The sequence below is a fragment of the Pelodiscus sinensis genome, chromosome 2 (genome assembly GCF_049634645.1).
Source record: "Pelodiscus sinensis isolate JC-2024 chromosome 2, ASM4963464v1, whole genome shotgun sequence".
Taxonomy (NCBI): domain Eukaryota; kingdom Metazoa; phylum Chordata; order Testudines; family Trionychidae; genus Pelodiscus; species Pelodiscus sinensis.
The window spans coordinates 136,854,647-136,879,507 of record NC_134712.1 but is presented as its reverse complement, the minus strand read 5'-3'; the positions used below and the strand labels follow the sequence as shown (position 1 = coordinate 136,879,507).

The 24,861-nt window shown below is 40.3% G+C and overlaps 1 protein-coding gene across 4 annotated transcripts in view; it reads right to left on the bottom strand.

The window, feature by feature from the left end:
* Positions 1-24,861, bottom strand: part of SEMA5A (semaphorin 5A) — a 549,656-nt gene that overhangs the window by 95,167 nt on the left and 429,628 nt on the right. For all 4 annotated transcript variants that reach the window (XM_075921490.1, XM_075921489.1, XM_006111031.3 and 1 more), the window contains 2 exons: positions 20,585-20,728; positions 9,805-9,952 (listed from right to left, as the gene is read on the bottom strand). In XM_075921490.1, coding sequence (XP_075777605.1) covers positions 9,805-9,952; positions 20,585-20,728 — 292 coding nt within the window. The remainder of the gene's footprint in view (positions 1-9,804; positions 9,953-20,584; positions 20,729-24,861) is intronic.

Here is a 24,861-nt window from a genome sequence, read left to right as displayed (position 1 = left end):
TGACTGAGTGATATTATTTTCAATGAAGAGCAAAATCCTATCACAGCCTATTAAATTAAAAATCACTAAGATGCTCTGAGAATAAATGAAAGCAAGAGACAGGCAAGAAGATAAATGTCATAAATTTGGACAGAGTTCTGTGTAATTGCACTCTGATGGCTAAGGACTGCTGCCAATTAGCCTGGCTAACAAATCAATCTTGCACACTTGGACAGCTCCTGCAATAGTGGTTATCATTGTAACAGCACATATTACTGATGCCAGCCTAACCTATCACTCAACCTACTAATGTCCTACTGAAGGGCACAGGACCTTTTAAATGACCACAATGTGAAACAAAACCATTGCTTTGCATTACTCTTCATGTCTACGTGTAATATTTGAAATAATTTTCTTGTACGGAAATTTGTTTATACCTTGAGATTTTTAAAGGGAATTAAAGTAATCATAAGAGTGCTAAAGAGTTGATTTTCACAATCTGATTAGCTAATGTAAAGTAGCTCATCTGAATTTCTATACTGGTTCAGCCTAGTGGTTCATCCTGTCTCTCAGTGGCCAAAACCAGTGTTTCAGAGGATGGAATAAGAACACCACAGGAGGAATCATCTGCTCTACACATACGTCTCATTCTGATCTGTAATGGTCAGAGTTTGGTTTAAGCCCTGAAGAATGAGTTATAACACCCCTTGGCATTAGGAGACCTCTGTATATTCTCTATATCCATGCAATTAACACCCAGTACCGATTTTTCACACTTGCAATCTGCCCACCCTACAAGAACACCATGTATACTCCTCAATCCAGGAATGCTTTAGGAGCTACACCAAACAACTCCCCTTCATCTGGGTAAGGCAAAAATTAGAACATGGCCTTACATACAAGGTTTTTCCTCACAGACGAGTTCATATACTGATCCTTAATTCACTGAAATCAACAGCAGAACTCCCTAAATTCTGAACTGAGAGCAGTTTCACATCCAACATAATGTTTATTCTACTGGCTTCATACATACTGGAACATAGAGGCTTAATGCTACAATTTATTCCAATATACATGGGAAATGTTAGATTTGTCAGATACACTTCTCACTGTTAAAGATATACTTCAATTACTTGACTTACCTTGAAGTTCTTCCTTTTTGACAAATTAATTGTTTTTCTTCCATTTAAGCTTTAAACAAATTGATCCCTTCATGCCTCTTTTGTGAACTATTAAATTACATCTATAAAAAGTGGTAGCGAGAGCTGCAATTTATCTGGGATAAAATTAAGGACCTCAGGGGAGACAGCACACAAGCAAGCCTTATGTTTACTAATTTCCAGACTGCCACATTGTCTCTGTGGAACCATCGGATCAAATGCAAACAGATGTAACACAATACAGGACTCTCACAGACCAATTCCTATACAATATGTTACCCAAACAAGGTACAAGTTGAATCTCTCTGGTACAGGATTCTCTGGTACAGAAACATGGACCAGAAAGGCCTAGGAGCCCAGTGTCCGACGTGGAGCGAGCGGCCTGGGCTGGCCCCAGGACAGTGGGAAACAGGCTGGTCCATGCTGCAGCAGCCCTGAAGCAGCGGAGGCCTGATGGCTCTGGCAGCTCCAGAGCCAGGAGTCTTATAAATGGGGGAAGGGGCGGGGGCCCTGCTGCTGGGAGAGAAGCTGTCTTCTGATATAGCCCAGAGTCTGTCAGCAGAGGGATGGAACCGACCTCCACTGGACCAGCAAACTTCTTCATTCAGGAGCAGTCAGGTCTGGAGGATGCTGTACCAGGGAGATTCAACCTGTACAAGCAGCATCTAATAGCTTAATTCTTTTTTTTCCCCTTAGAATTTATGCTTACATTTGTACATAACTTTCACTAACCTGCATGTTTCAGATTGGCAGATAATTTAGGAACTATGTACCTATTATTACATCACAGATGAATGAACTGGAAATTACAAACATACACACAGTCCAAATAAGAAAACCTAGTCCTCTTAATTTTTAAGAAAAAAACTCTCCAAGAGATTTGATTAACATGTATCTAAGTTCTGGCCATTCTTCCAAAAAAAGTTAAGCTTTGCAATATGGACAAGCAATACCACTGCTGTTTAAATTAAGGCCAGTGCATACCAACAAGGTGAACATCAAAAGACAGTTCTAGATGTACTGAATTTTTGCCCTAGAGTACTTTTGAACCCCAGAAATTAGCACTGTCTATTCACATACAATGTTTAATTAAGTCCTGTGTAAAGAGGAGGAAAGCTCTTAGATGAGAGAATATTTGTAATGAAATTGCATGGTTTCTATTTGCATAATTTGCTCATGTTCTTATGACATTATTAGGCTTTGAAATTAAAACTTGAAATGGACATTTAAGTGAATTCTTCTACCTGAATTTGCCTGGAAGAGTTCAAACCAATGTCAAGTTAGAGTCCACAAAAGAAAGGAACACAAAGCAGGAGGAACTCTCAGACATGGTTCAATATGGACTACTGGGGCAGATCTTAACTGGTGTAAATTCTCATAGCTCCATTAACTTTAGGACGTCTATAACAATTTATACCAGCCGAGGACCCTGATTCTAATTTTTGTTTTAAATGACTTCACTCCCAAAAGTAATACCTGGCACAACTTTTGTTTCAAACAAAACATTAGAAAACAATATTTAAAAAAAACATACGATACAGTAATTTGATTACTAGGAACCAAAAAGCAAAACATATCAACAGGGCCCCAATTTCAGAAACGTCTATATAACAATTTGCTCAGTTTAAATGTCACATTCTGCATGACTATGCATGTGAAATGGACATGGTAAAAGGTAAGACAGGTTTCTAACTGGACTTCTGCACTTGCCATCAGACAATATGCACATTAGATGTAATTATCTGAAAATGATTCTTTGGTGTTCTTTTGTTTTTGTAACGTTTTTACCATTGTCTAATTTATTAGGTTTACAGCTGTGCCCATAGGCTTAAATAAGGGCTGAATTGTACTTGACACTTTTAAAGCATACTGGAAACACTACTTGAAACAAACATGACACAGAATGGGAGAAATGGGTAGAATGAAAGCATAGTGATAAGGTTGGTTTATTTTTTGAGTACTTTTTCTTTTGTTACACACATTTGTTGGGAGGGGGGAGGAAAGGAGGTTCATCTGCCCTCGCTTTAGCTTAAATTAAAAAAAAAACACAACAAAGATAATAGCAATTTTCATTTCTGTTCTCATCTCACCAGGTCAAACATCAGAAATTCATTTCTGAAACTAAGGATATATTAGGAGTCAGGCTGTATCTCCCCTACTGGACAAAGAACCCATCTCCAAATTCCTTTTTAAAGTCACAATAAAATAAATCAACAGAATATTTCTGACATCAGTCTTCTAATGTATAATTTTTTTTGTCTTGATTAATAATATAACGTTTGGGGTGTAAATATTTGCCACTGTGAGAATTTCTTGAGGATAAAAAGAGATATAAATGCTATAATTATGGCAATTTTTAGACAAGCAAATATAATTATTTTGCTTTATTCAGCAACACAATGCTGACTTACTTGGTTTGGATACCAGTAACATATTCATTTTTCCAGAGTCCCTCCCATTTATAAGAAAAGGATTTATACTATTAGTATGACATTCAATGAGACTATAGACTAGTGTATAAGCAATATGTCAGCCCAGCTGAGATTCAGACTAGAATTCTTATTCTAGCAAAGAGTGTCTAAAAATGTTGTTTTTCCATTATAAGCTAGAAGCAAATTTAGCTGAAATTATGATTCGCATGGAGAAAGGAGACCCTGAAGCAAATGCACAGTGTATATGAGTATGATGCACAACTTGAACAGATCTGTGTTTTGAGACAGATCCTTTTTATCCACAGATTTTTCACAATGCCATCTGTTTCTCCTATATTTCGTTCCTACCTTACAGTAACGTGTGATTTACTTAAGGTTTGTATTGCCAGACTTTGTTGATAAATTTGACCACAATAGTCCTCCTATCAGGCATTAGACAACTTCAAGCATACTATATTAACTTCGATTAACCTTCAGATGGTCCCCTTGGCTCAGTATATTGATTTCAAAATTTTCCTCGTTGACTTTTAGGATTCTCTATGGTATAGTTCTCTTACATCATTAAGATTTATAGTTATCTTATATTCCATGTTCATGTCTTTTGTATTGGCTTTTGGGCATCTATTTTCATGCCTTTTATGAAATATCAGTAAGTGATATAGCTTTAAAATACCATAGTGTATTTCTAGTTTTTGGTATATTTTTGATGTATTTCCCTTATTTAGAGGCTCTATATTTTTTAAAAAGATACTAGCATGTAATGGACAACTTTAAAAATACTGTCTTCAGAAACAATTCAGGGTACATATATTGTAACCTTACTGTGCATTTTCTGTGATGAAAATTATGGTGTCAGACCCAAAGGAGAATAACTTGAGGTGAGGAATAAAGAGACAGAAGAATAGAATTATAAAAGAGAAATGACTCTGGTTTAGTGTAAATAAAACTTTTGTAATAATGATTAACAGTAGGAGAGAAACAGATACTTTCTACCACAAGTAAGAACAATTGTTTTAAATACGTTTTCAAAAGATTGCCCTCAGGTATCGGTTGCACTTATGGGCCTACTTTATCATCTTTTCTTTCTGAAAGGAAATTCACTTTGCTTAAATTTAAGTCATTGCCTGTATCTCAGGCAAATCAATTCTACAATTCTCCCATTTTATTTGGCAAGTTATAAAAATATACCAAATATTATGCATATAAAATCCTTTCCTCTTTCTAATGAAGGTTTATGCTTCATTTTTTTTGTGCTTAAGGCTTTGTCTACACTAGAAGCACTTTGGGGTCAGAGCTACAGCTATGATGCTTTAGCTGTAGATACTGTTTTAATAAAAGGTCGTTTTCCATCACTAATTGGAAGAGTTATTTTGTCCATCAGACTGTGTCTATACTGGAGTTTAAATCAGTTCAATTATGTCTCTCTGGGTATGTCTACACTAGCTCGTTAGTTCGAGCTAGGTAGGGTAATTAGGGCAAGCGGAGTTGCAAATGAAGCCCGGGATTTAAATATCCCGGGCTTCATTTGCATGTTCCTGGGTGCCGCCATTTTTAAATCCCCCTTAGTCCAAACTCCGTGCCCGCAGCTACATGCGGCATGGAGTAGGTAGTTCAAATTAAAGATCCTAATTCAAACTACCATTACTCCTCATTCCACGAGGAGTAACGGTAGTTCGAATTATGATCTTTAATTCAAACTACCTACTCCGTGTCGCGTGTAGCCGCGGGCACGGAGTTCGGACTAAAGGAGATTTAAAAATGGCGATGCCCAGGAACATGCAAATGAAGCCCGGGATATTTAAATCCCGGGCTTCATTTGCAACTCCGCTTGCCCTAATTACCCTACCTAGCTCAAACTAATGAGCTAGTTTAAACATACCCTCCCAGGTGTAGAACAGGACATAAAAGAGAAATGGCTAAAAGAGCAGTCCAATGATTTATTGTAAAGTTATAACACAAGACGACAATCATCTGATTCATACACCATTATTTAAATCGAAGTCACAAATTTGGTAAACCAGATGTTATTGGGATATGCAAAGCAGGAAAAACAAAAAACCTCATTGCAGAATGGAGAACTGGAGAGCAAGCATTCCTAGGAAGATCATTCAATAAGGGTATGTCTACACTACCCCGCTAGTTCGAACTAGCGGGGTAATGTATGCATACCGCACTTGCTAATGAAGCCCGGGATTTGAATTTCCCGGGCTTCATTAGCATAAGCGGGGAGCCGCCATTTTTAAATCCCCGCTGCTTCGAACCCCGTGTAGCGCGGCTACACGGGGCTCGAACTAGGTAGTTCGGACTAGGTTCCTATTCCGAACTACCGTTACTCCTCGTGAAACGAGGTGTACCGGTAGTTCGGAATAGGCACCCTAGTCCGAACTACCTAGTTCGAGCCCCGTGTAGCCGCGCTACACGGGGTTCGAAGCAGCGGGGATTTAAAAATGGCGGCTCCCCGCTTATGCTAATGAAGCCCGGGAAATTCAAATCCCGGGCTTCATTAGCAAGTGCGGTATGCATACATTACCCCGCTAGTTCGAACTAGCGGGGTAGTGTAGACATACCCTAATAGAACAAGGACCAGAGGCACCAGATTCATTGTCAAGAAAGACAGTTCCAAGAATAATCAGTTATGACATCGTATCACCCTGTACAGCAGTTCTCACATGTCATCTAAAACAAAGGAGAATGATTAAAATTATTCATCTGTATGCTCCCATGCAGCAAGTGAAAGATGAAGAAATGGAATGTTTCCAGGTGTCTGAAGAACTGGAGAGAACAAAGCAGAAAAGATCCACCTACACAATCATTCAAGAGGATTTCAGTGGAGTAGTAAGTGGAAAGGAAAGCGAGAAGAAAAAGTAAGTGGAAAAATTCAGTGAAGTGTAAGAACTGATCGTGGAGCAAGTCTCACTGCATTGTAGAGGCAAAACATGTCTACATAATGAATATGATATTTCAAAAAGTACATCAGAAGGGGACTTAGAAAAGCCCAGAGTCACACTAAATCAGACTAGTTATTTATTGACGGATAACAGAGCAATCTTCAACGATGCAGTGATAATCATAAAATGAATCAACAGACCATTGTATGTTGCTCTTAAATCTATGAGTTAACAATGCATGCAAACACCAAATTAAGAGAAGCCAGAAATCAAATTAAAAATGATTCTTTCCTGAAAAGGCATTTGCACAGGAAATGATGAAATGGACTTTGAGTATAAGATCAACAAGCCTATCAGTGAAGACTATGAAGAATGAATTTATCCTGTAGTTGTCTCAGCAGCCAAGAAAGCAAAGACATAGAAAACAAAGGGACACAAGCAGATGATCAGCAACAAAACTGTGCTTCATTTGCATAATCGCGTAATGTCGCTCTTTTGAAAAAACTCCATTTTGAAAGCAAAGCCGTAGTCTAGATGCGGTTATTTCGAAAATGGCAGGCTTTTTCGAAAGATCCTGTACTCCTCCAAAAAGCTGGACCAGATTAGCAAGTAAAGGATGCTGCCCCCACCCCACCTGACTCAAAGAGAGGTAGGATATTTATACTCAAGGTAGTATCAGAAAACCCTTCTTTAATCCAGACTAGGATAGCAGAACTCATCCTCTCATTCATGGAAATAGTTCAAATACCAGGTCTAATAATTACCCATTGTGGCTATTACAGCAGTCATTCTTTTTCTTGGGAGCACGGGGGCTAGGACGGAATTTTCCCTGACTGCCAGATTTGCCAAGCCAAGGTTTGGCTTCCCCACAGCTGGTTACAGACCTACTGGTATAGGGAAGGGTCGTGGGCTTGGTTATAATGTCACAACTCATTAGGTAAGCTTGCGGCAGATGTAGTGCAGATAGTCCATAACGAATGGATATGGTGATAAGAGAACATTGATTAGTAAAGGATTTGAAGGAGACATCCTTTAAAGAAGCAAAGAGAAAGGGGATTTGGGACTCCTATGACTGGTACAATGGGAAGTCAACTCCCCCTTTTTTATAGTCTCCCCAATAACCATTATATGAGGGGGCAGGGTCCGAGCTGCAGGATAGGTGGGACCAGGACTGGACATGGGGAGAGATGATGGCAGCCCCTGAGTACATGGAAATGTACATGCAATTTCCTGCTCTGCACAATTGTATCTGCCAGCTACTTTCAGATATGTAACAATGAAGTTGCATTGCATTCTAATTAAAATCACCTCCAGTGTCTCCTATCCTTCTGGCAGGACTCAACAAGACAAAATACTATAAAGACAAATGCAAAGCACTATACTAAGGAAGGAAAAAAGTCAAATACACAAATATGAAATGGGAGATAAATAACTGGCTAGGCAGTAGCAGTAGTAACTGTTGAAAAGTATCAGAGCTTTATAGTGGATCACAAATTGAATACGAGTCAACAATTCGGTGCATCTCCAAAAATGTTAATACCGTTGTTTGGTGGATTAACAGGAGCGTCATAAATTAAGGCTTGGGAGCAAGAATCCCTCTAAGCTGCGCGGCAGCACAACCCCAGAGCGGCTTAATTGCCTCCCCTCCCCAGTCAGGGGCTCAGGGTTCTGTGTACTGAGCTGTCTGGCTGGGTTGGGCTGATTAAGCAACTCCGAGGCTTTGCTGCTGTGTAGCTTAGAGGAAACCTTGCTTGGGAGGTAACTGTCAAGCACTGGTGAGGTCTCAGTTGGAGTAGAGTGTCCTGTTCTAGGTGTTGCACTGTAAGAAATAGATAGACAAATCAGAAAGAGTCTAGAGAAGAGATAAAAAATGATTTTAAGAGGGTTAGGATATATGACAGATAAGGAAAGGCTAAAAAACCCAAAAGATCCTGAGAAAATCCTTAGAAAAGACTGAGTGGGGCTATGATCACAGTCTTCAAATATGTTAAGAGTTGTTATAAAGAGTGCAATGATCAAATGTTCTCCATTTCCACTGAAGGTAGGAAAAGAAGGAATGGGTTTAATCTGCAGCAAGGGAGATGTTAGGAAAACTTTTCTAAACTATAAGGATAGTTATGCGCTGGAATGAGCTTTCAAGGGAGGTTGTGGAATCCCCATCATTGGAGGTTTTCCTACAAACAGGTTAGACAAACAACTTCAGAGATGTTTTACGGTGCAGGCTAATGCAGTGGAGGCAAATGACATCTCAAGGCGCCTTCCAGCTCTACATGTGTATGATTCTATATTTGATTGTTTGAGGGACACACAGAGATAAAACTGTTTTACTGAAAGAGTTAAACCAAAAAGCTGTCAGCATGCAGTAGCTGAACTGGGAAGGATCGGTGGGAATATACTAGACCATGCTTTAATTGTATAACATTTTAAGAATGATGGTGATGGTGGAAATCAGATTGCAAATCCCAATAACAATAATCTTATTGGGTTACTTCTAAGATCTGACAAAGCACCTCATAATGTTCTTCCTATCTCAGGGAATTTCCCTAGGCTATCTGGGGGATGCAATTTTCATTTGTGACCATGAACAGATAATATGAAATTCAAAATACTGTTCAGCCTTAGGAATCACATACTGTTAATACGCAATTACTAGGAAAGAGCTATATGGAAAAATCACAGATTACATTTTTAACTTCTCTGTGACAGTCACTGAAACATCATGTCATAGATTTTCCTTTGAACCTATCATCACTAGAAGTAAAATATTTTGGAAGTCTTAGCAGAATTTAAGACTGTTTGGTTAATTTATAAAGTTGAGGCAAGGAAAGAGAAGAAACCCTTTGAAAGTGTTCAATCTGCTTGCAAAAGTGAAATGTCACTTGTGGTATAAATGTCAAAAGCAACAGAGCAAAGCCATATGAAGAAACAAAACAAAAAAGATGATAAATTACCCTTTATTATGTTTTCAACAGGCCTGCTGGAGGTCCAAGTAAAAGTTCATAGTCAATGACAAACTTCACAATTATCAAGTTTACCTTCTGAACTTAGGAAACTTAAGAATTGGTCCAATATGTGATAACCCATATTTCTCTCCTTCTTTTATAGCATTCCGACTAGAACAAAATAAGCGTATTTTTCTCTTAGTTTGCAATAAAATAAATATGCCTATGACAAATCCCTACCGGTAACGACTTTCCTTTAAGAGATCTGTCATCTAGCTAAAGTTGTAAAAGAGCACCCTCTCACTCACAAACATGAAGTGCTCTCAGTAACATAAAAACATGGATCAAAATGTTTGCAAAGCATGCAAGTGTTTGTTGATGGGAAGGCACAGAAGGTACTCACCACATTGCAGCCAGGGCAATCGGGGCCATTCTCACATGTCCTGCGACGGGCCTGAATCCCTCCCCCGCACTGAGCAGTGCAACGTTCCCACGGTCCCCAGCCTGTCCAAAACATATGTGGCGGGCACAGCAAGTGCTCATTGCAGTATCTGCGACAAGGGAAACCAAGAGGGAAAATAAACTGTTTATTACAATAAAAGGACTCTAACTTCAACATTTTCTATTTAGAAAGACATTGTATATGGAAATGTTTCACACCAATAGTCTTATATTTATTTGTTGAGCTCCCCTCCTCACTTTTTTTAAAGGTCACAAGTAACAGTTGTCAAACTATATGTAGTGTTTAACCATTAATGGAATTGTACGTATATTGTAATAGTGAGGGAGTAGCATTTTCTTCCTTGTCTAATTTCTTTTTACAATCTACATAATGTACCTACTCTATTGTACTGGTAGCATATTTCTTTACCAAAGTAGTTAGGTCAATCACAGCTTAGAAATAGAAATAACACACACAGACTGCTGAGGGAAGAATTCAGTCCATGGTCTAGAAAAGTAGACATCGATGTTGACATTACTTTCTTAGAAGAACCAAGCTAGCTTTTTCCAATTCAAACAGTTGAATTTGCTTTTCAACTATTCCAGTGTGTTCAACTTTATGAGTATAATAAAACGCAAAACATGATTCCTAGCATAAGAATTGTATAGTGGTTTTGATTATGCTATTGCTTTTCAGTGTGTTTCTCATAATTGTAACTTCATTAGGATTTAGCAGTGGGCTACAAATAACCTGAGTCTGAAGACCAGATAGCTATCCAAAAGGAAAAGCCAATTCTACCCCATGGAGAGGTGTAACTAGTGGTGTTCCCCAAGGGTCAGTCCTAGGACCAATCCTATTCAACTTATTCATAAACAATCTAGAGAAAGGGGTGAATAGTGAGATGGCAAGGTTTGCGGATGATGCTAAACTGTTCAAGATAGTCAAGACCAAAGCAGACTGTGAAGAGCTTCAAAAAGATCTCACCAAACTGAGTGACTTGGCAACAAAATGGCAAATGAAATTTAATTTGGATAAGTGTAAAGTAATGCACATTGGGAAAAATAACCCCAACTATACATACAATATGGTGGGGGCAAATTTAGCTACAACTAATCAGGAAAGAGATCTTTGGAGTAATTGTGGATAGTTCTCTGAAAACATCCACGCAGTGTGCAGCAGCACTCAAAAAAGTCAATAGGATGCTAGGAATTATTTAAAAGGGGATAGAAAATAAGATGAAGAATATCTTACTGCCCCTATATAAAACTATAGTATGCCCACATCTTGAATATTGTGTACAGATGTGGTCTCCTCACGTCAAAAAAGATATTTTGGCCTTGGAAAGGGTTCAGAAAAGGGTAACTAAAATGATTAGGGGTTTGGAACGGGTCCCATATGAGGAGAAGTTAAAGCGACTGGGACTTTTCAGTTTAGAAAAGAGGAGACTGAGGGGGGATATGATAGAGGTCTATAAAATCATGAGTGGCGTGGAGAGGGCCGATAAAGAAAAGTTATTTATTAGTTCCGTAAATAGAAGAACTAGAGGACACCAAATGAAATTAATGGGTAGTCAGTTTAAAACTAATAAAAGAAAGTTCTTCTTCACACAGCATGTAGTCAACCTGTGGAACCCATTGCCAGAGGAGGCTGTGAAGGCTAGGACTATAACAGAGTTAAAAAAAGAGCTAGATAAATTCATGGAGCTTAGGTCCATAAAAGGATATTAGCCAGAGGGTAAGGAATTGTGCCCCTAGCCTCTGTTTGTCAAAGGCTAGAGAAGGATGGCAGGAGAAAAATTGCTTGATCACTGTCTTCAGTCCACCCCTTCTGGGCACCTGGTACTGGCCACTGTCGGAAGACAGGCTACTGGGCTAGATGGACCTTTGGTCTGACCCAGTGCAGGCATTCTTATGTTCTTATGTCTCACCTGAACAAAATCATAAAGGACACCATTTCCTTCTTTCTCCCTTCCTTACTACTGTTGGTCTACTGGTTACCCAATATCCATTTTGCTTTTACCCACTCAGCAAGTTTCCATCCATTTTTACTGTCCTACCATGGAACTAACATTAATATTTCAATCTCAATTTTTATACAAATAATGATTTAACAAATCGTCTGATGCCTTCAATAGAAACAGTGGTGATGACCTTTCTTTTACAAATCTCTAAAGACCTTAAGCCATCAATCTTTATTACAAAAGTACTGGGGGTAGTCAAGATGAAGTTAGTGTATGACAAGCTGGGGTGTAAATCTCCAGCATACTAGTTTAGCCACACACACTAGCTGTCTGTGTGGGCCCTGCTACTCTGCACTAATAGTTCCCTAGTGCACAATGGCCTACCCCCACTTCAAAATGGAATTGATCCAAGAGCACTAGGCACCTTTTAGAGCACAATAGTAGGTTCAACACAGGCAGTGAGTAAGTGGCAAGCTAGTGTTCTACAGGATTACACCCCAGCGCAGTGCACACTAATGTTTATATAGACAAATCTCTGAGCCCAGGTCAACACTAGGGCATTATTTCAAATAACCCCCCTTAGGTCAGAATTATAAGGAGAGCATCTACACTACCAAGTCTGTGATTTCAAAATAACGGGCTGCTTATTTCAAAATCTGTACTCCTGCTTTCTTCAGGGAATAACACTAATTATGAAATAGTTATGCTCAAAGCACATCACCATCATCTGAATCGAGACCTTCGGTGACAGCTCAGAGATTAGGGCTAGGCTTCATGCACAGTTTCTCCTGTGGTGACTGCCCTTTTAATTTTTCTTCAGAGTTGGGACAGCTGCAAGCTTGGTGCATCCCCCATTTTCCACTCCACCTACCCAGCTGAGTGGGATCAGCAGGCAGAAAGGCACCCGGGAGGAGATCATGAGGGAGCGGATGGTCTGCCTGCAGTCCCTCATCTAGGGACTCAAGGCAGAGTACCAGGAGCAGGCTGCCGACTAGGAGGAATGCCAGGCTGCCCAGGAGGAGAGGAAGGCCATGTGGGAAGAGCTAGTGTGGCAGCACAACACCATGTTCTCCTCCCTTGCCTCGGTGACGAAGCTAATGGCATCGTGCATGAAATGGGCTACCAGCCACTTGCCTGCCTGCTGGGTGGCTTCCCCTCCAAAGATCCCCAAGGGCTTCTAGGGCCCAAGAATACTGGGTGGTGGGCCCTCTAGGGCAGCTGGAGACCCAGGTCACCCAAAGGCAGGAACCAGTCCCAGACCCATCCCTGAGTCCCCCTCCTCCATTCCAGTTTCCTTACTCTGTTCCTCTCCTGTATTACGTCCCTCCAATTAAGATTCCTGTTTTTTCAATAACAATGTCTTTATAGATTGCTGTGAAGGGGATGGGGGGGAGTTGGGAAGGGAGTGCAGGGGAAGGGAGGAGTGGGGATGAAAGGCACACAGGGAATGCACAGGCCCCTTGTTGAGAGACATGGGGAGAGTCTCAGAACTGGCCTTGCATGAAACTGTCCTTCAAGACCTCTCCGATGAGCACAGCCCCTTAGGGTATATCTACACTACATGGCTCCATCGATGGAGCCATGTAGATGAGCTTTGTAGACATAGCAAAATGAAGTGGTGATTTAAATAATTGCCGCTTCATTTACGTCAAAATGGCTGCTGCGCTGTGCCGATCAGCTGTTTGTCGGCTCAGTGTGGTAGTCTTGGCGCTCGGCAGTCGACATCAAAAGCCTTTGTCGACCGCCCTGGTAAACCTCATCCCACAAGGCATAACGGGGCGGTCGACAAATGCTTTTGAAGCTGATTGGCACAGCGCAGCAGCCATTTTGATGTAAATAAAGCGGCGATTATTTAAATTGCCACTTCATTTCACTATGTCTACAAAGCTCATCTACGTGGCTCCACGGAGCCATGTAGTGTAGATATACCCTTGCTGTGCTCTCCTGATGGCACTGATGTTCGGCTGCTCAAACTCCCTGGCCAGACATTTAGCCTCAGCCCCTCCCCAAAACTGGCAGAAAAGTCTCCCCCATGTTCTCATGCTGCTGGAGGAGCACACAACAGGCTGCCATGATGAAGGGGACTTTGCTCACTGAGGTCCAGACAAGTGAGGAGATTCCTGAACCTTCCCTTCAAATAGCCAAATGCACATTTCACCACCATTCAGCACATGCCCAGCCAAGCGCTGACCTGTTCCTTGCTGGGGTTCAGGCTGCCCGTGTCAGGGAGCAAAGCTTAGGCTGCATTACCCAGGATGACGATGGGTCAGTCCAGCTCTCCAACTCTGATGATGTGGCCGGAGAAAAAAACGCCGGCTTGCATCTTTCAGAGCAGGCAGACGTTCCGAAAGATGCAGGCATCATGTGCCTTTCCTGACCAGCTGACATTGATGTCAATGAAGCATCCCTTGTGATCCATGAGGGCCTGCAGCACTTTGGAGAAGTACCCCTTTCTGTTGATGAAGACCAAGGACCGGTGATCTGGGGCTAGGATGGGGGTGTATGTGCCATCTATTCCCCCCCCCCCCCCCCCGACACACACACACAGCTGGGGAAGCCAATGGTGGAAAAGACATCCAGGATGCTGTCCACATTACCCAGAGGGACAACCCTCCTTAGCAGCACCTGGTGGATGGTTTTCACTACCTGCAGGAGCCTGGTTCCAACTGTGGATTTTCTCCATGATGAACTGGTTCCTGATGGAGTGATAGCTGTCCGGTGTGTGAACTTCCAGAAGGCAATGGCCATGCGTGTCTGCAGGGGGATGGTGGGTCACATGCAGGTGTCCTATCACCTGAGAGCAGGGGTGAGCCACTCACAGAGCTCCAGGAAGTGGTCTTGCAAATGCAGAAGTTCTGATTGTCCCACACCTGTATGACTATGCGGACCCACCAGTCCAAGATCATCTCCCGCCACCAGAAGTGGTAGTCCAGGGGATTGAGGGGCATGTGCAACAGCAGAAGCTACAGGATCTGGCTGAGCAGGGACTACGGTTCATCCTGGAGGTTCTGGTCCTTGTCCTGCTGCAGCAACATGTGGGCAGTCTGGAAGTACTGCAACATGAGGCATAACACGAGGCCAGGGAGCCGAACATCACTTTGCAGCAGCTCTGACTCCATGCTGAGTGCTGTGGTGTCCACAAAGGCAACCAGAGCACAAAAAGGCATATGCCCACTTTACCCCTTTTGTGTCCCATGATGGGGGAGGCAGTGGAGGAGGGGCTTGTGAGATGTGGTCATAGAGAGGAGCCCCTGAAATAACATATCACCGCTTGCGTGACCAAGCAGCCACAGGAAGTATCTGCCCTCCTTGTACCCTTCCCAGAGTGCTTCCGTGGGCTTTAAGTCCAAGGCAGGCTCCAATAAGTGTGGACATGCTATTTCAGAATAATTCTGACTTATTTCAATGCTTCCCTATAAGGCGGGGACATGCTATTTTGATTTTGTTAAATTGGAAGTTATGTCGATTTTAGTTATGTGGAAATCATTTCCTACTGTAGACATGCCCTGAGTGTTTAGAACTAATTGCTCTGTGTGTGCATGTTATGTATTTGTACTGCATATGTTGATGTATACAGATATAGATGTGGGATTCTACTTCATAAAGTCAATTTTGCTTTCTGGCCAGTGCAACTCCACTGAAACTAACAAGATTGTATGGTAAAACTGAGATAAAATTCTGGTCTTATGTGTATGTATAGCAGGGCAAACTATTCAGAGCACATAATTTATTTGATTAATTGAGACTCTTTTCCCTTTTCTTCCCCTGTGAATTATCTGGAGGAAAAACTCCAATTTGTATGTATTGCAAAATGAAATTATACAATAAATAGTTTGTGCAAACATATTTCAAACTCTGTATTGTTTATAACCTATTCACCTGTTTCTTTGACTATTCAGTAAAAGTATTTTACTGTTCACATTGTAATTGGTCACCTAAGTCACATTATGGCATTTGGTTTAGATGATTTCCAAACCCTCAGAATGGTCACAATGGCTTTACAAATAATCTGTGTGTGAAAACGGTCACGGGTACATATTTGGCTGCATATTTGTGACACGCTTCTCTGTGAATAGGTCAAGACGTTTGCTAACATGACTGCGGGTGGAAGTAAAATAAAAGCTATCACAAACAGAAGGCATTTCATAATTTTATTATTCAGAGTAACGTGCACACATTTTTTGTATTATTCCTCCTGCTCTTAGCAGAGCAGTTGTCATGACGTTTGGGACACACACATACAATAAACTGAATCTTTGACATTAAGCCAAGAAGTTATGGGATTGTGTCACATAGCGTGTTATAAATGAAATATCTTGTTGCAATACCAAGTCCCATTTTCAAATGTCACCATGCCATGTTTCCTGCTTTTTCCCAGGTAAACACCAGGGATAAACAAAACTTTACTGAATGAACTTTGAAACTGAATCTTGAAGCATTTGAAAGGTTAGGAATGCTGGAATTCTGCTAGCCAAATCCAATTAATGATATATCTGAAGCTACAAATTAATAAAGCAAAATCAGCCAAAGATTTGTGTTTGTATTCTTCTCCCCCTTTTGAATGTATCAAATGCACAGAAGTGTAGTCTGAGATTCAGCCAATCAAACTCCAAAAATATCAGGTAAGTTTTTATATTTAAAGATCAACTGCATAGGTGAATCTGGGAACTGTGTGGTAGCATGGGGTTTTGAGCCACTTTTTATTAAGCCTCTCCCTGGCTGCATTTCAAGTTAGCCAGTAACAACTTCTTCCCTTTCGCACACACTCTCCCTTTTATTTATTTTCCCAGGACCCAGAGGGCTAACATTCTACAGTAATTCAGCAAAACAAGTATTGTAAGAAACTGAGATCTGTGTAACGGTTGCCCTCTGCACTGACTCTGTCTACAGCAGTGATGAGGTCAGAAGGGAGAACGGCACATATACACATGCTTAAAAAAAAAGACTAGACTAGTGCAAGGACAACCCTCCCCCACCCCATTCTCCTTTTTGGAGGAGTTCAAGTCCAATTACTCACATATAGGAATTGCCATTCTGGGGGAAAAACAACTCAGATGAATTTATTCCAGCAACCTCTTTCCAGAAAGCAGCCTATATTTGATGGTTCAAACAAAGGCAAAAAAAAAAAAATCCAACAATCCACTTATATATTCAATTCTATCTCACAAATGGAAATTTCTTGCTGACCACAGCAGAAGAGAAATTTATGCCCTGGAGCATAAGGATTGACAGCCCTTTTAATAAATTACCTAAATTAGTTTAACTTGCATCTGCTATTCTTATTCCTAGGAAGCTATAATGCTTAAAAATGCAATGTTATTTACTTCAAATAGCAGCAAGTAACACAGGTTGATTATATAGCGGTTAGTTAAAACTGCACTCTTAATTCATTTAAAATGCGTTATGTTATTTCTGTGTCCCCTTTGTTTTAGTACAGTATTAGAATAGAGGGTGGATAATAATCACCAATTACATTCCTCTGTACAATTAATCTTTGTGTGCACATGAGTTATACTGTTATGCTGGTCAATATTGGAGGCTATAAGCAGTCATTTTTTGGATATTCATTCAAGCATAAACCTCACTGAGGCTCATGTGTGTGCTAGCCACCTCAGTTCCCCTTAATCTGCATGGCCACGCAGCTTCCCACTAAGCACTGAGTAGGGGATCAGGGCTGCGGGGGGAGAGATATTTCTTCCCAGGTCTTGAAGCTGCTGGGGAAGTGGATGGGAGCCCCACTTCACCTGATCCAGCATCAAGCTGCCACAGCCAGGGGAAAGTGGCCCCTCCTCACCATCCCCACGTCCAAAGCTCCTGGCCTACCTTGAGCCTCTTCCCATCCTGAGGACCCTCCTGCACCCAGAAGCCCATGCCCTCTTGTGTATCTTTTTCTGACTTTTCTCGGCAGTCTAGACATAGCCTACGTTTCAGCAGTACACACAGCCAGAAAAGCCAAGACACACAGAAAGGACCACTGATAGGATAGCCCTGAGAGAGCATCACAGGAAAGAGCATCCCGGACAGAGCAAGGGCTGGAAGTATTGTGAGCATGGAAATTGCCTCTTGTTTGATCCTACTGTGTTCAGATAAACAGGTCTTTGCACATTCTTTGAAAATAAACAGATCGGACCTAAAGGAATGTCAGATTTGTATCAACTTCTCCTAGTGGAAGAAATGCTCAATGCCCCAAATATTGCCTAACTACTTACAGGGCTGGCCTTCCCATGAGGCAAACTGAGGTGGCCGCCTCAGGTGCCAGACTGGGGGAGGAGGGGGGGCACCACTAGGACCAAGAGTGTAGAAAATTTGTCTGCTGCTGGTGCATATGTATTCTCTCTGCTCTAGATGCACAGAGATGGTGGAGTGCTGTGCTGGAGGAAGGAGGGCATAAGAGACATAACATGGAGGCAGGAGAAAAGCTGGTATAGGGGCGTCATTTGAACTCCCCGCCTCAGGTGCCAAAATGTTGTGGGACGGCCCTGACTACTTGGGCCAAAAAGGTCAACAATACCTATTCTTGCAATTCTGCTTCAATGCTCCTTCAGTGCCCTTTTAAAACCTCTTCTCCTACATAAGTTATTCCTGCACTTCCAGTCATTTTCACTGCTATCTTAACTTGAATATGGAATTCAGACATGGAACTGGCTATAAGGAAGCAATATAGTTAAAAATGAATAAAAAATTGTTAAATCTTAATGAAATCATGCTCTCCTGGCTGCTGATCTGGATCAGGAAAATCAGCTACATTTTCTTAGTAAATTGTTAGTTGTGAATTATTCTTTCAGCACTCCTAAACATATTCGGTCTGATTTAATAATGCTTTACTTCAGTCTTATGCAGGAGTAACTCAGCTGGTACTGAAGTTAAGCAGTGGTAAATCCAGCTCATTATACCCACTGATTCTCCTGTATTTTCTATTTTTTCCAGCTCAGCAAATTCTAAGAGATAAGAAAACCAGTTTAACTTTTACAAAACCTAACACTGGTTTGTCATTAGTATATTTTATTCTTTAAAATGCAATACACCTCTAAAATGATTTCCTTGCTTATTTTTAGTAGTACAAGGCAGATCTGGAGCCTCAAGTGAGTTTGTACTTCCATTGTCTGCCAAAGTAGCATTATAAATGATGACTTTTTTTTTAAGTAACTCAACTACTTCCATCTTTTGAACCTTCAGAATTCTTCAATATCCCCTTTTGGTCCTACAACTTATTCGTTCTTTAAAATGTCTATTGATTCTTTAATCCATGTTATAATTATAACACAAACGTGACACACTACTTTACCAAAACTCACCCTGTGGATTTTACTTAAATCTCAACTCTTCTTAAATATAAACTCACATTGATTCTCTATTGCTCTGCATTGATCATTTTAAGAAAACTAATGACTGATAATAAGGCTGGGAGAGAGCTATGAGATTTTATTTAAAGCTCCATATTTGCTAGGGACCATTTTTTACTTGGATGACCTGTCTGCGGAAAGTGTATTACGACATATCAAAATGTTGGCCTTATGAACAAAGAATGGGAGATATGAGTGGATCTGAAAGAGTGTGACATTTGCTAGGACACTCGCCCTTTACATATTGTGTTACAGAGACAGACTCCTAGAATTTATATGGAAACAGCAGTGTGTGGTGTAACATTGGCCCACTGGAATTATCCACTGGAATGTGGTAATTGCTAACAGAAATGGTAAAGATGCTAATCTAAATTTTCTCATTATCTTCATCAGTTCAGAGATGCAGATTCAGTGAAAAAAAAAACAGAACCTGTTCTGTTTTGATCTGAAGGCAATATAAAAAAACCTCTATTAAATAATATCAGTCTGTGATCTGGTCTCTCTTGGTTGCATAAATACACCCAACAGGAACATTAATGCAAATTTTAAGTGTTCATTAAAGAAAAAAATAGGTCTGTGTACTTTTTTTTAACTGATGGCTCATGTATTCAGAATTTTAAACACTGTTACATGATGGTATCACAGCTTGGTATTTCTTATGCATTTGACAGACTGTCCCTGGAAACAAGGCAATATATCTCAATTCAGTAGTCTCTCTAAATATATATAGATATATAGATATAGATACACAATAAATGTTTCATTTCTTTGTTGGGATTAATGGAAAATAATAATAAATAGGTTTCTCTTTGTACACTGTACATTTGAGATGGTATGATAAAACATTTTGTACTGTGCAAAGCAACAACCTGTAAAATAAAAGGCCAAGTTAAAAGCTGACAAACTGTTGAATGGTTAATATATACACAATTTCAGCTGTACTTAGAACATATTTGAGTCCTGTATTGTATGCCTCTATTAGATACAAACAAACCTCTTAAAACTTTCCCACTTGCTGTGTTGATGTTTAGTTTTATTTAATATACTGAAAGTGAACTCAGTCCATTAGTAATGCAGTGCTGTGATCTTACAACACTTTACTCTGAATTGCAGATTTTGAGTCTGGTCAAGTGGTAATTCAAACACAGTACAAACAATTTTCTGAGGCCCAAGGGAAACCGGGGGGGGGGGGGGGGAGTACCTCAAAGTAATTAGCTGACTGGGAATGCTGGGAGCTCTGCTGGTTCGAGAAGGACTAAGCTATGTGAAAACTCAATGTACTGCTGAAGTCCCTGTCCTTGTTAATAGTAATTGTGGTAAGAGGATATAATGGCAATTAAAAAAAAGAGAGATCAAGCAGTTAAAGGGGAAAATATAACATGAAAATAAACCTGAATGGAAAAAAATTAAAATAGGCAGTGGAGAAAAAATTACTCACCTCTCTTCACGGTTCTGTCCCACACATACACGGCCTCCATGCCGAGGAGTTGGATTGCTGCATGAACGCTGGCGGACTTGAAAACCAATTCCACAGGTAGTACTGCAGGGGGACCAGGAAGTCCATGGAGTCCAGCCCCCATTTCTAGTAGAATAAGAAGTCTGGGCTCTGTCATCTGTTATATATACAGTGAGCAGCTGAGAACAGAATTTGGCCCATTAATATCTGCAGATATAGTTAATTCTGCATGGAGTTAAACTTCCAGAAGACTTAGTGAAAAAAAGAAGTTTCTCTGATACTTGTCTTTCCCATCATTTGTACCTGGTCTATATTATACATTACTGCTGAAATGGGCCCAGTGACCAAACACCTAGAAAACCCACACAAGTCCCTGTAATCTGACCATGTAAGGTGGTACGTAGTTTAAAGCTGAAGGGATCACCAAAACATGTAGTCTGACCTACTAGTGGTCTCCAACACCATCCAGCACCTGCACACAAGTGAAAACAGACCAAAGTATTATAGGCTACAAGAGACCAAACTATTATGTGGCACAGGCCTAGAATAGAAGGGACCAACTACATTATAGAGGTGAAATGGGTAAGTGAAATAATCCAGGCACGTGACCCAAGCCCACACACTACAGAAGGCAGCAAAAACCATTCAGGCTGCCAGTCTGACCTGGGGAAAAATCCCTTTCCAATTGCATTTATGGTGATCAGTTGGATACTCAGCATGTGAGCAAGAACTAGGCAGCCAAGCACCAGAGACAGTAAATGCTCAGTACTACCTCAAAGCTTTTGCCCACTCCACTCAATTTTCAGCTGAGACCATCCCTGATTGTTCGGAGAAAGAAGATTAAAAGAACAGAACAAAATACATGGGAAGAAGCACAAATCCTTCCTGACGCATGCAGGTGGCTGGCTGAAACACTGAAGCAAGAGCTTTTACAAACATAAGGCATAAAGCAAAAATGAGACGTCAGGCACTTGAGATGAGGTGACCTATCGCCTATTTATCACAAGTAACCCCAACAACCCAAAAAGAAAACGATGAAAGCTTTTATTGCGCTTGGATAATTTTGGCACTTGACCACAGAATATTGGAATTTCATAGCAAATACTTCCTGACATGAACTGTCACTAAACTGGGTTTAATTATCAGTGTATACATGGGTTTGCTCTGATATGTATATATTTAGGCTGAGGTCATGTGTGAGTCTGTTCAAAGTTCAATAAAATATTTGTTTAAAAAAATTACACTTCTAATTTTTAACCATATTCACCACCACCATCACAAATGTTTACTTTAGTTTTTATAAAAATTAAATGACACATGTAGTTTACATTACAGGGCAGGAAGACAGGGGAAATCTGACATTCTTCTCGATTATTTCAAAACAAAAACAAAAATAAAAAACCAAAACCAAACCCACTATTAACAGCAAATGGAATTAAATTTTCCTCAGTTAATTTATTCTGGATACATTTAATATTTAAATTCCCACATTAACTTTTTTGAGAGAATTTTGAGTTACATAATGCTCTGAGCAGTGATTCTCAAACTGTGCGCTGGGATCACAGAGTGGGTTGCAACCCTTCTTTAATGGGGTTGCCAGAGTTGGTGTCAGATTTTCTGGAACTCAGGACTGAAGCCAAAGCCTGAGCCTCACTGCCTGTTATCAAAGTCCAAGGTCTTCCGCCCTGGGAAATGGGGTTCAGGTTATAAGCCTCATCTGTATAGCTGAAGCTCTTGAATTTTTGCCTCCTCTCCATCTGTGGCAATAGGGCTCATGCTTTGCCCCTCCCACCTCCCACACACCTCAAAGTGCTGGGGCTTGGACAGGCTTTGGTTCCCTTTCCTGTGGTCATGTAGTAATTTTTGTTGTCAGAAGGGGGTTGAGGGGCAATATTATTTGAGAACTGCTATGTTAGAGAGACCATATTATTTATAGCACGTCTTTTAAGGAAGATTAAAAACTTTAAGTTCATGCCCTTCCTTTTTCTGTAAAAAATAAATAAATAAAAAACCCGGAAAAATCAAGTTCTAGGAGCAATACGATTTCAAGAGGAAACAATTACATGAGCTCACAAGTCCACAAAATCCTCAAATAAGACAACAATACCTTCAAAGGTACTGATACAACTAACAGAATCAATACAGATTTCTTATACTTGTAAATCCCTAGAAAGCACAGTCTTGTTCCCATTAAAGTCAGTGGGTAATTCCTACTGACTTCAATATGAACAGTATCATGCCAAATGTACAGAAAGAAATTTTAAACCCTAAAGAAATCAATGCATGATAGCAGTTCCCACCATTTTTTTTCACACCTGAAAATTGGTAGTAAAGATAAGAAATTTAACAAAAATCAAACTCGGCAATGTAATTCTCTTGAGATTTCATTAGAAACACTTACAAAGAATACTGAAGTTAATATAATACAAATTACCTTAATTAATAATTAAAAAGCTCAACTGGTTCAAAATACAACAGGATAAAAATGTTGTTCTTGTCAGATCATTTCAACAGATGAGCAAGAGAGTGACGTTTTAACTTTTACTAATGGCTTATTGTTATTCGAGCAATGTATGAAACTTCCCTTGTTTTATTGGACACTGAATTTGACACTAGAGAAAATGGCTGCCTGAAAAATATCATGGTTCACTGCTACTGATTTTGGACAGAAAAAAAGGGTTAATAACTGTAAGAATTAGTATCAATGGCATAATTTTGAGATGTACTAAAATCAAGGAAATCTTTGGGTGCCTAGTACAGTACTCTGAAAATCCATTATTAGTATGAATGGTTATGCAAATGAAATGATCTAATGTTAAGCAGGGAAATGACTATGATAATATCTATGGTTTATGAGCATTTCTCCAGTCCCATCAAAGCCTTCAGGACTTAAAACTAATTTTTAAAGGTGATTAGACGTTGTTGCACTCAGTACTATGGTGCCCATGTGATTCGGGAGCCTAGATAATATTTGTACAAGGGATTTAGGCACTAAGAAGTCAAAATCTCCTTGGTTAAATTCCTAAATCTCTTTTCAAAAGGAGATTTAGGCTCCGGAGTCAGTGAAACATTACAGCAGTGAGTTTAGCAATGCCTAAGCAATTTAAAACACCTCAAAATGCCTTTAAAACTCTGGGCCTCCAAGTCCATACTTGGGCAACAATACTTCTAATAACTTTTGTCCAACTGTTTAGCATCATTTAGTATCCTTGTCTTCTTCCTACACTTCTCTACATTCATCTGCAAACACCACTGATTTTTTTCTTAACTATTTGCACACTCCATTATAACATCTGGAACCATTACACACAGGATAATAACTGTTCTGATTCATACAATATTGTCATGAGGTGATTAAGTATTTGCTACTGGTGTAGCGTAAGTAATGGACTGGAGAAAGTGATAAAAGAACGAAATGAACAGACTGGAAATGAACAGACCAGACCATTTAACAAATTTGAACTTAAGGCATTCAATGTAAAAAATGTTTGAAACCTGAGCTCCGGATCAAATTAGCTCCACTTCCTTCACTCTCACCAGTTGTCAGCGTAAATCTGCTAATCCTACACCCTCGGCCTTTGCCAGCACTATTCAGAAAAAAAATACACTCCCTGTTTCTAAACTTGGAATGAAAAATGATCTCCTCTGTTATTCAGTCTCTGGAATCAAGTGAGTGTGCTGCGATGGAAAAGTGGTTGCAGAGACAAGACACGGTAGGCCACAGGCCAGGGTGTTATGTTATCAGCACAGGCTTCAGTAGAGCTGTCTCCTCTCCACTGCAGACACAGGCATCTCAAAATGTGTTCTTTCTGATCACAGGGCCAGAATTAATGCTTTAAAAAAGCTTTCTGGTTCTGCCAAATATCTTTGTGCCCACAATAAATTTGATTTACTAAACACTAGGGCTACATCTACACTGGCCAGTCTTGCGCAAGAACACATACAAATGAGGTGTGGTGATGAATATTGCCACAATTTATATGCATACTTAATGAGCCGCCATTTTGCGCAAGGGGCTTATGCCAGAAAATAAGCGGCAGAACAGTTCTTGAGCAAGAAGGGGGATTTGTGCAAGAAGGAGCAGTGTAGCTCCTGGTAAAAATGGTGGCTCATTAAGTATGCAAATGAGATGTGGTGATATTCATTCCCTCACCTCCTTTGCATATGTTCTTGCGCAAGACTGGCCAGTATAAATGTAACCTCGGACTTTAAATTCTGGGTGTCACCGAAGGCACTGATTTTCTCCTCTGTATTTCTTT